Here is a 12256-nt window from a genome sequence, read left to right on the forward strand (position 1 = left end):
TTGAAAATAAACAGACAACTGGCGAATTATCGTTTGCGCGCTCTTATTTAAGAATACCTGCAAAAGAAAAATTGCACAGATTGCATGCTAATTAGGAGATGCGCAGAACGGTATTTGTTAATACAACAAAATGCACAAAAGAAATTCACGTTATTGTTTTATCGTCACTATCGCCGGTGATATTAAACACCATATTATAATGTAGTAGGTGTGTAGTATCACCAACGACAGTTATAGGACGATAAAACGATAAGCCTTATATGGAGAGACGTTACGATTTTTCTTCGAAGGGTCATTAATATTAAATACAGTGGTTTTTTTCTCATCGAGTTTCAAATTGAAGTTGTGTTGATTGTACCTGCATTTATTTGTTTCATAAGTTGGCTCTTTATAATTAGTAATACATAGGCCTACTATAGTATTAATATCGCCTTTTCAACACAATATCAATCTGTTAACCAATTTGTTTTACCAAATATTTCGCATAAAAAAGATATATATACGACCTATGCCTATAAATACCTCTTCAAACATTTTCTATAAAGCTCTGTCTACACTATCAATCTTTATGTGACAAAAAAATGTGATGTGCCCATATATACACTGTATAACAATACCTAAAGCCTTGTCTACACTATCAATTTTTATGTGACAAAAAAAAATGTGATGTGCCCATATATGGACATGATGATGTCATATTACTACCATATTTAAGCATATCACACTTTTTTTGTCAAAATAATTTGATAGTGTGAACAGAGCTTTAGGATAAATACAACTTCCTAAAAATGACATTGAATTTTTTATGAGATATAAAACTTAAGCTCCACCCGGTAATTTCAAAATACATTACACTTCCATACCACCAAACCGATGAGAATACTAAGCAGAGTACACTATCAAACTAGTTTAACAAAAAAAGTGTGATGTGCCCAAATATGGTAGTGATATGACATCATCATGTCCATATATGGGCACATCACATTTTGTTGTCACATAACGTTTGATAGTGGTAGACACAAACGAGTTATTTATTTGGGGTAGATATAAGTTGTCTTTTTTCAAATGTTTAAAAGCTAACGAACTATATGGGGGGATTCATTATTAACAATTTTCCTTAAGCTACATCAAAAATACGTGTGAACGCAACTTACAAAAACAATAAATAACACATTACTTTCATTAAGTAAAAGCCTATTGCAATTTAATGGACATTCACATGGTTTTCTTACCAAAAGGTGTGAGGCAATGTCATACCTATTGTCTAACATAACTAGTTCTCACCAATGTTACGTGCCATGATTGTGATAGACCTAGTGACGTCATACGTCTTTAATTAAAATGATTGCCAATTATCTGTAACTTAATTTATATTTGGAGATTCTCACGGGTTGTGTGGTAAATGTCTTTATAGTATTGTATTGTCGCTAAAATCATTTAATTACACAATATTATGGATAATTGAAATACACGTATATATCAGGCGATCATGAAAAGTGCTTCTTTGTGAGGGTTACTGGTGCGTTTACAAACAGTAAAGTTGACGCGTTCGTACAACAACAGGCGCATCGATGAAAAGTGCTTCTTTGTGTTCGGTGTTACTGGTGCGTTTTACAAACAGTAGAATTGACGCGTTCGTATTAGGGACCGCCGGACGCCATTGTTGTCTACTGTACTGTAATTCTTTGTTCTTTGTATGTTTCAATATCAATTAATTTGAAGTAAAAAAAAAGGCGCACCTACCAAGCTTATATCAATTATTTTATTCATTATTATATGCATTATATTATGTATTTCTATCATAACGAAATTGTTAATACCAGTAAAATTAAATATTATAAACTAAAAGTAATCTATATCTTAAAATTAAATTACAGTCATGTCATTATACGCCATTGCATATTTTCATTTTTCCATTCCTCATTTCCATTGAAGTAAGGACAGGGCTATTGGATTTTAAACTTTTCTTTAGACTTCCAGCAGCACGGCGTATCAATAACGCGGTCTTTTTATTTGACTGGTTTCCACGCTTTCCTTGTTTTTGAACGCCTGCAAACGACGGCGGCGATGGAAGGCGATGGATGCGTTCTTGTAAATCCTAAGAGCAGAAGAAAAAGTCGAGCGTAAAAACGTTATGGTATTCTAAATATTGTTTAAAAAAGGGGCATCATTTTAATACTGACAGCGACTATGATTAAAGCTTGGTTCTCACTAGGACGTAACGCGAAGACGTAGACGCAACGCAAGCGAGTGACCAATGTGACAAGCAACTGTTCGAATATTCTATCGTTTGTGATTGGTCAACTCGCTTACGACGTCCTTGCGTTGCGTCATAGTGGGAACCATGGAAGCTTTACCTTGAAAACTCCTGCGCTGGATGGTCTTCTCCTTTTGACGACAACTTTCTTCTTCGACGATGTAGTTGGCTCATCATCGTCATCAGAAAACAGCTTACGTTTAACAGCGTTAAGTTGGCGTTTGTTAGTTGTTGCCCGAGAGGTACCTGCCACTGGAGTCGGGGTTTCATTTTCTGGAGGGCTACGCAACGCCCCAATGCCCCTAACAGGTGTCTTTTGGAAATCCGGTCTAGCTTTTTTAGACAAATCTGGTTTAGGAATGCGAGGCGGCTTCGACTCATCATCATCAGAAAACAGCTTACGTTTAACAGCGTTAAGGTGACGTTTGTTAGTTGTTGCCTGAGAGGTACCTGCCACTGTTGTCGGGGTTTCATCATCTGGAGGGCTACGCAACGCCCCGATGCCTCTAACAGGTGTCCTTTGCAATTTTGGTTCAGCTTTTTTAGAAGACGTTCGGGACTTAGCGCCTGAAGTGGGTGCACTGCGTGGTCGTGACGTATTACGTTTCCTGGCAGACGACTTTTTCTAAATTATAACAAGAAATGGTTAAATTACTGGTGTGATAATTAATTTTACTTTTCATAAAATATGAAGTTTATTGGAAAAATATGGTAGCATTTCCTCACCGAATCTTGGATAGCCATTTCTTGTAGAAAATCATCTACCGTTTTGCCTTTCTTTAATTGCTTATCAAGATTTTTGAAGTTTCCTCGATTTGAAGAAAATTTAACATGCTTGACTGAATTCAGATGCGCTATAACGTTCAAAAATCTGCAAAAGAAAAGCATGGTCCTAAGATAGCATCGTATTCGTACTTACGTTTACCTGTACCGTATTATATTTTTGTCGTTTAATCGGGGTTTTTTCATATACAATGATGCCATTCTCAAGCTTGGTTCCCACAAGGACGTAAACGGAACGCAAACGCGTTCACCAATGACAAGTGAAAGTTCGAATAATCCATCGCTTGTGATTGGTCAACTCACTTGCGTTGCGTTACGTCCTTGTGCTGCGTTTCTAGTGGGAACCAAGCATAACGCTTTGTCTACACTATCAAACTAGTTTGACAAAAAAAGTGTGATGTACCCATGGTAGTGATATGGCCAAATATGTATAGTAATATGACATCATCAATCCATGGGCACATCACATTTTTGTCACATAAAGTTTGATAGACAGAGCTTCATAATCGAAACGTAACCGTCATGTCGTATACGCCTACCTTACGTTACAAGATTCGCAATACCCAGGTTGATTAGCACCAGTAATAGCGGCACGTCTCGTCGATTTACCAGTGGGAGCAGTTTCCTTTTCAGCATGTCTGGTGCTAGGCCTACTGTTAGTTGTGATCGTTGGCCATTCATAGATGTTTTTAACAATGGGTCGATATGCTCTGATGAGGGAAAGATTATATGGGTTACAATTTTTTCACGCTGCTGCTTTAGCCCGCTACGTCCCAGAGGATGACTCATTAAGAAACCGAAAGTAAAACAGCAGTTATATATCTCAGGTTGACAGTTTTGCTAAAATGCATAATCGACTGTAATTTATAGGTACCACCAAAAAACGGAAAGAGTCTAACGGTTGAATGACAAATCCCAAAGCATTTGTGGTATTTATGAGTCCCATGATTCGCTGTCAGATGATACTTCACACTTGAATGAAGTATCTAGGGTGATGAAGTGACCCCCAGACTTGACCTTAGCAATAAAAATAAACTAAAGTGACTAATATGAAACACAGACTCTGTAACAAAAAAATAATATTTGTTCACATAAAAAAAGAAACGAAACGTTTAATTATAACTAAAAAACCATTGTCTGACAGACAATTTAAGTATTTTTTGCTTTAAATTACATTTTTTTCAGGTAAAATAACTATTATGTGACAATAAAATGACACATTCAAACACAAATTTGAAATAAAAAATATTTTTCAGAGGGACAATATATCTTTAAAACTGTTACGTCAATAAGCGAGCAGCGTTTTTTGTAAGAAATATTTCTTGTATACTTTAGTATGAACTATAATAGTGCTCAGAACGTAGATCAAACCATGAAGATGATGATTATTCTTATCAACATTGAGTTCCAACCTTATGTTCAAAGAAAGTAAAATTCCTTCTTTTATGATTTTTTAAGAAAATCGATACAAGTGTAGACTTAATTCAAGTGAAAGTGTTTTAGTCTCAACGATTATAGACAACGTCTTATATAAGTCAAAGATAATTAATTTTACTTTCTATGGACCAACAGAGATTCCGAAATAAAAGATTGAATGAATGAATGAATTATGATGAAACTACAAATATAAAATAAAATGTGAAAACCATTTTGCTCCATTTTGCGGGTTCTCTAACCTTGAGTTATCTTCCACTTTTAACACATTTCTTCTACCTTTTGGTGATCGACTGACTTTTGTAATTTGTGGTGGAGTTCGTCTCGGTTTAGTCACTTTTGTTAGTGAATTTATCCAATTTGAGACATCTACAATTAATATAAAATATGTACAGTAAATGTAATACAGAAAGCTGTCATTCATTCATTCATCAGTGGAAAATTACTTCCATTTATTGTCATTTGCATATACAATATACATGGAAATGGTGTATGCTCGAAAAAAGATAAATAAAAAAAAAACAATTACACACATCACATCACTCTCGTACAGTATACTGACAAGCATTCAGTGCTCAAATGGTAATAAAAGCTGTTACAAAACCTATTTGTACAAGAGATAAAAGGTAGGTAAAAGAGGTAAAACTTCTACCGCTACCTAACACCTCAAAATGCTATTTACATATTACCATCGCCATGATTATCATACTCATGCGAAATCATCTCCGTCAGATCATCACATGTATCATGGCCATAGCAATTTTTTTTTGCCAAAAAAAAAAAAAATTTTGTGCCGCTCCTTTAGACAGAACGGAAGCATTAGGAAACTTTTACCATGCGGTCGCTTATAATTTACTACGACTGAAACATTGGTATTTGAAAACTCTGACTGGACATGCGCACCCCAAATCACGTCTGGGAAATAACATTTGCTGATAAATAATTGAGATGCATGTAGACGGTAGTTATCGTCAGATAAGCGGCGTTTTTTGTAAGAAATATTTCTTGTTTGATTGTACCAACCATCGATATGTTTGATTTCTGCTCGTTGCAGTTCAGCTTTCTCTAAAACTTCTTTCCTAGCATCCTTTGAAAAAAAAGATTTAATATGGTAAAAATAATATAATACAAGACAAAAATAAGTGTAGATATTTATATTATTCGGCAAAATCATAGGCCTTATTCATAGTTTATGGTTACTGCGAATATCATACTTACTTTAGTTGAATTCCTAGATGTAGGTCGAGCCCTAGATCTGAAAATAAAAAAAAACAACTTTTATCTCAGTATTATCACCGTAAATCATAAATATTTTCTCCAACATGTATTCTTCATCCTTCGTAAATTTATCATAACCTTTGTTACGTTTCAATAAATATCTAAAGCTCTGTCTACACACTATACAACTTTATGTGACAAAAAAATGTGATGTGCCCATATATGGACATGATGTCATGTCACTACCATATTTGGGCACATCACTCTGTTTTGATAGTGTAGACAGAGCTTAACAGATACTTTACTAACCGTAGAGTTCGTACTCCAAGCTGTTGATTAGTTATCAAAACATTGACCGATTTTGTAAAGTTGTGTAGAACGCTAGCGCCAAGACTTCTGAGGCGTATTTCAAGAGCTCGTGTCCTGCTTGCTGGGCTTCCCTTTAAATCCAAAAAGAATATCTTTTTCGAAAGCACTTTTTGCTCGTTTTGCGATTTCGGCATTTTGGTAAAAGAACCGGCCACCAAGAGGACGAGTACTATTAGACTACTGTAACGTATGTTGCTATGGTGGATGCGTGTGCGACACTAGTTAATCTATCCTAGCAACTGATCGCGTGCCGAGTGTTGCGTACGTAACGGCGACCGTATAATAATCTTCCCAGCAACAGATGATTACGTCTTGACTTCACCCGAGTAAAATTGTCACGTTTCCACTTTCATGATGATAAAACAATCTATAACAGTATATATATACAATAGCCTATATACTTGCACTGATGAAGGGCTAGTGTTGCCCGAAACTCTGCTAACTTTTCTGGCTGTTTTACTTACCGTTTTGATTTAGCTTTTCGCTTTTTTTTGTATCTCCATTGAGATCCAGCCACATGATACCCACAGTATTGTCATTTTTTCAGTAATTTGCCTTTGGAAGTAGTATATATATACAAATACAATATATCTTTTCTTCAATATTTATTTAATTCTACAGTAATACAAACACCTCACGGAGGTCATACTGGAGGTCATACTGTACATTTCAGTTTACAGAATACAGTAGATAATTCTAAACGAACTACACTATAATCATTATCACTTTTTAGGTCGAAGGTGGTTATGATAATTTCAATCTAATCATCAATTATTAAATATCACTGTTCAGGCTTAATTGTGCGAGTATGGTTGTTTTTGCTAATTATCGTTTTGGTGGGTGGGTCACCAACTTACACACATGTAAATTAAAGGCCTAATGTCAATTTATATTTATAAATTTACTGAACCCACAATACTAATTGATTAAACATTCAATTTGTATACATTATGTTAACCTATTATGTGTCATTATATAAAATTAATATCAGTTTAACTACTATTGATATTGTGCTAATGTTGCCTTCATTCTCTTCATCATAGCTGGTAAAATTGCTATATGTTTATCTCCACACTTGACTAGACACCCTTCTATCTCTCCTCTCAAGGCATCTACTTGTTGTTGACTGGCTCCTGGTGATAGCCGATCTTTTACATCATCCTGACATTGTATTGCACACCGCTGTAGCCTTTCCTGAAATAGAAATATTTTTTGTTATTAAATTAATTCGTAAGAGTGACCACTATACAAAAAAATTGGAACACGTAACAGTTAACACTAACAAAACAACCTGTAATTACGAGCATAACGGCTATGAGCGCTCACTGGATAAACTCAGGGGCCCCCAGAGCTCAAGTGACTCCAGAGCATGAGCAGTCCAATGCAACTATCCAGCGTTGGAGGGCACCTTAGGAGTGCTAAACCAGGGCCGGGCCTTTGCCCTGTACATTACGCCACTAGTAATTGTAGTTTATTGTAAGGTATAATTTTACCACTCCTATACACTGACTGTATAGCTTCTCTCACTATCCTTAATAAGTAGGCTATGTCGTTGTGTTGAAAGATTCCCGATTATACCATCATCATGGACCTATAGCATATTTATATAGGTCCATGATAACATCATAATACCTGGTAATCTTGCAGTTCATGTTGAATTGTGTTCTGTGCTTGTTGTAAGGGCTGTGAGCATCGTTCAATACAACGTTGAGCTTCCTCCATACTGCTTGAAGTATTATCACAACATTTTGCACTGCAACGATACATATTTCCCTGTCGTGAAGAAAGACATAATTCACACACACATTCATATGATAATTTATCATCTTTTCCTTTTTATCTAAATCATGGGCCTAACCTACCTAGGCACTAAAGTGTTGTGTTTAAAAATATATTTGAATGTTTATAAAAATTTCATAACTTCACTTTATATAGAAACTCCAAACATTTTAAGCTAGGCCTAGACATCTACTAGTACTAGGCCTATGTGTCCGCAGTCACGCTATTCGAGCCGTTAATCTCCTCCTAGCTAGCTCACTCATGCCACCAAAGCTCCCGGCTTAGCTAGTAGCCTACCTAAACGTATTACACCTGTAGTACTACTAAATACTATTTAAATCATTAAAATAAGTTATTATGCCTATTACTGTACCTGCATTTTGCGAATATGCTGAGTATCTAACTCTTTTACAAGGTCTCCAACGGCCTTTTCAACACGTGCTTGTACCTGCTCCGCCATTTTTCGATTTATAGAAAGTACCGTAACATCAAACGAATTAGGCGTCATTGATGCGTCATAAAAACTTATGTGTTATTCTACAAAACATAATGGACAGTTTTTTTTCAACTTTATTATCATTAAATCAAGTTTCTAATACTAAAACTTAATATTGATGATATAGAAGACAATATTGGTATTTAATTTAATATATGTATTTAACAAAGGTGCGTTTATAACGCGTTTATTACGGATGAGACGCAAAATACAATTGCCTACTCTAGAATTTAAAACCCAGCAAAAAAGGGAAATTCCCTTTTTATAATGTCATTGTTTGTAAACGTTGCATTTTTATGCAAATAAAAAATTATTTACGTTAGGACTGTACACAAATATTTGTTTTATGATTTACTTATATATAAATATATATTAACACTTTTTAAAATATAATAATCCAAAAATAAAATGGAAATGAAAATAATATTTCCAGTTTGGTTGGGTCACAAAAAAACAAGGAACTTCCACATGTTGTTTTCAAACGCCAGAAGTGCGTACGTTCTTGGACATTTCAGGTCCTTTATTTCCGCTTCTCTTAGCCGGAAGTACAATCGGTGTTGTTCCTGGCATCGTCCCCATTTCTTTTCAAGAACATTTTGTAAAATACCAATGGCAGAATCTGCAAAAAAAGCCGCTGCAATTGCTGCTGTCAACAACCATGTTAAGGTACCTACCTACTCTAGATAGATAAGATAGTGGAATAGGATACTACAGCAATATATCCAGGGCAGGGAATGGTATGCTATTATGCTGCGATCGGTGTATAGGGTCCTTCCATGAACATTGCTCACCGCTATGCTTTCCTACCAGTAGCTGCACCCTTTCTTTTCCAAGTATGAGATGATCACCATATTAATCGTTTAAAATTCTTTTTATTTTGCAGGACAAACAGATTGTTGGTATAGGAAGTGGATCAACAATTGTTTATGCTGTTGAACGGCTTGGTAACAATTCATAAATATTATTTTTAATGCTATATAATAATAATAATATTATTAAAATTGAATTAATATCTCTTTTTTCTAAGTAAAATATTTAATTGGAAATATAGCAAAATGAATTGCATACTATGAGTATGAGAAACTTTTTGTTATATGTTTTCTCCATAAATTAACTTCTCTATACAACTTTAATAAAATTAATATTTCTTTTATTAATAGTTAGAATTTAGGTTTATTGCTCATTTATAATTATCTATGTTCTATGAATTTATTTACAGCTGAACGTGTCAAGAAAGAAAATCTAACACTACAGTGTGTGCCAACCTCGTTTCAAGCCCGTCAGCTGATTATAAATAACAACTTAAACTTGAGTGATTTAGAAAAGACTCCATGTGTAAGAAAAGTGTCTTTTTTACAACCATCAGTTGGATTCAATTGTACATTTTGTTAAATTTGTTTAGTACTTTGTACACCATGTGACTCATGGACATCCAATCAAATGACAGGAATTTATTTAAGTGTTGAATGTATATAATATAATTAACATTATTAACAAATAAGAAGCTTGCTCGTAGAGTACTTACTATAAGTAATAGTAACCTACCCTCATATTAATAATGGAACAATCCAAATAACGAACCAACCAATCATTTGATGATCTGTGTTTTCTTAGTTTTCTAGTTGGAGAATGGAGCTATAAATTGCAATCATCATGTATTTGATAAATATTCGTTTTGAACTAAAATAGAAAATTTTTAAATAAATTTTTTTAACTGTTTACAAAATATGCTTTTGTGTGTTTTCAGTTGGATGTTGCAATTGATGGAGCAGATGAGGTGGACACTGACTTAAATTTAATTAAAGGTGGTGGGTAAGTATTACATTTAGGACTACTGTACACCTGCCCCCCCCCCCCTCTCCCCTTTGAAAGCAACAACAAAAAAGGTAGTGTGTAGGTATTACATTTAGAAAAAGTTGATGTGTGTTGGTCACATTTTAGTTTGAACTATAAAAAGTTCATTGGTATAAGGTTTAAAGTTTCAGTAATTCATCATTTATAATAACAAAATATCTATGTGCATTTTCAGTGGATGTCTAACACAAGAGAAGATCATAGCATACAATGCTGAGACATTCATTGTCATAGCTGATTACAGGTTTGTCCTACACTATTTCACTAAAGCTCTGTCTACACTTATCACACTAGTTTGACAAAAAAAAGTAGGATGTTTCCATGGTAGTGATATGGCTAAATATGGTAGTGATATGACACACCATCATGTCCATATATGGGCACTTCACATTTTCTTGTCACATAAAGTTTGTAGTATAGGCTTTATTCCCAGTTTCCTAGACTTTCTGCATTCTCACTCCTGAGGACAATCAAAGTATATTTATCGAACTATATATACATGTTGTACCGCAAACTTTATATCAACACAGGTCCGTTGTTATTGCCGTTTCTTTTTATTGCCCTATGACCCAACTAGATATTAAAAAACGGTAATAGCGTAACTTCTGTTGTATTTTATTCTGCCAATATTTAGGAAAGATTCAAAACAGTTTGGTGAAAAGTGGAAGAAAGGTGTTCCCATAGAAGTGATTGCTATGGCCTACAAACCTGTGATGAAGAAGATAGAGAGCCTCCTAGGTGGACAGGCAGTACTACGAATGGCACAAGCTAAAGCTGTGAGTATACAGTTGACATATGAAGCAGCGTAATATTCAGAAGAAATGCTTATAATTGTACATATTTATACAAGAACATTTTAACATTTTAAATTTTAATTGGGCCTATAGTACGATCGAATTGATTATTGTCATTGTAGGAAAACATTGAAAGGAAAAATTAAAAAATTCAGATAAACTAGTTTTTAAAAATTGTGTTAAAAAGTTTTTGTAAAGCTCTGTCTACACTATCAAACTTTATGTGACGAAAAATGTGATGTGCCCATATATGGACATGATGATGTCATATTACTACCATAGTTGGGCACATCACATTCTTTTTATCAAAATAGATAGTGGAGACAGAGCTAATGATAATTTATTTATCTTGTTTAGGGTCCTGTTGTTACGGACAATGGTAACCTGATTGTGGATTGGAAATTTGATAAAGTTTCTGGAAATTGGCAAGATATTAACCAGACTCTTATGATGATTCCAGGTAGGAAATGTTTCAAATCATCATTTATTTTCAGTAACTTAGGCTCTGTCTACACTATCAAACTAGTTTGACGTGCCCAAATATGGTAGTGATATGCCCAAATATGGTAGTGATATGTCTATATATATATGTAATGCAATATTTATACATTTTAAACAGGGGTTGTTGATACAGGGTTATTTGTGAAGATGGCAAAGAAGGTATACTTTGGAATGGAGGATGGGTCAGTCTCTGAGCGAGGTTGAATTATTGTGTCTTGTAGTACTCACTAATGCAGACAACATTGTAAAAGGTTGAATTTAAATGCTCAACGTAATACCATTTGCTGTTATGTATTCTTTTCTATTATGAATAGTTGGTAAGCAGGGTAAAGATTTATCTGGATATGATCGACCCTGGGACTATAAATATAGATTTCTTAATTGACTTAAAATGATGTACTATGTTTTTCTACTGTTTTAATAGCAGTTGGTATGTTTTTCCATTACTGAAACCTTGAGTCATTGTCTGTGTATGCTAATATATAAGCTCTGTCTACACTACCAAATATGGCAGTGATATGACATCATGTCCATATATTGGCATATCACATTTTGTTGTCACATACAGTTTGATACTGTGTAGGCAGAAGTTTACTGTTTGTATCTGGCTTAACATTAATAATAATGCTCCAAAAATGTTGTTTACTATATTATTTTCAATAAAATACAATTGTATGTAATATTAAGCATGCCTTAAAAAGGACCAGTAACGTTTCTTTTTTTAAATAAAATTGACCGTACTAACTTTGAATAGAAAAATGTGATTTATTA

At 34.3% G+C, this 12256-nt stretch overlaps 3 protein-coding genes across 3 annotated transcripts; 1 reads left to right on the forward strand and 2 right to left on the reverse strand.

Moving 5' to 3' along the window:
* Window positions 1–1803: 1803 nt before the first annotated feature.
* Window positions 1804–6195, reverse strand: LOC140046679 (uncharacterized). Its single transcript, XM_072091384.1, has 8 exons — window positions 6002–6195; window positions 5693–5729; window positions 5498–5561; window positions 4717–4843; window positions 3580–3750; window positions 2984–3128; window positions 2358–2882; window positions 1804–2098 (listed from the first exon to the last, which is right to left on the reverse strand). The coding sequence occupies exons 1-8, from the start codon at window positions 6193–6195 to the stop codon at window positions 1886–1888; spliced, it is 1476 nt and encodes a 491-aa protein (XP_071947485.1). The 3' UTR covers window positions 1804–1885.
* Window positions 6196–6651: 456 nt separating this feature from the next.
* Window positions 6652–8300, reverse strand: LOC140047883 (protein FAM136A-like). Its single transcript, XM_072092909.1, has 3 exons — window positions 8214–8300; window positions 7694–7834; window positions 6652–7255 (listed from the first exon to the last, which is right to left on the reverse strand). The coding sequence occupies exons 1-3, from the start codon at window positions 8298–8300 to the stop codon at window positions 7061–7063; spliced, it is 423 nt and encodes a 140-aa protein (XP_071949010.1). The 3' UTR covers window positions 6652–7060.
* A 490-nt stretch (window positions 8301–8790) lies between these two features.
* On the forward strand, window positions 8791–12246 carry LOC140046250 (ribose-5-phosphate isomerase-like). Its single transcript, XM_072090821.1, has 8 exons — window positions 8791–9002; window positions 9220–9280; window positions 9556–9671; window positions 10084–10148; window positions 10366–10434; window positions 10825–10966; window positions 11342–11444; window positions 11604–12246. The coding sequence occupies exons 1-8, from the start codon at window positions 8805–8807 to the stop codon at window positions 11687–11689; spliced, it is 840 nt and encodes a 279-aa protein (XP_071946922.1). The 5' UTR covers window positions 8791–8804; the 3' UTR covers window positions 11690–12246.
* Window positions 12247–12256: the final 10 nt, after the last annotated feature.

Source organism: Antedon mediterranea, chromosome 4, assembly GCF_964355755.1.
Source record: "Antedon mediterranea chromosome 4, ecAntMedi1.1, whole genome shotgun sequence".
NCBI lineage: Eukaryota > Metazoa > Echinodermata > Crinoidea > Comatulida > Antedonidae > Antedon > Antedon mediterranea.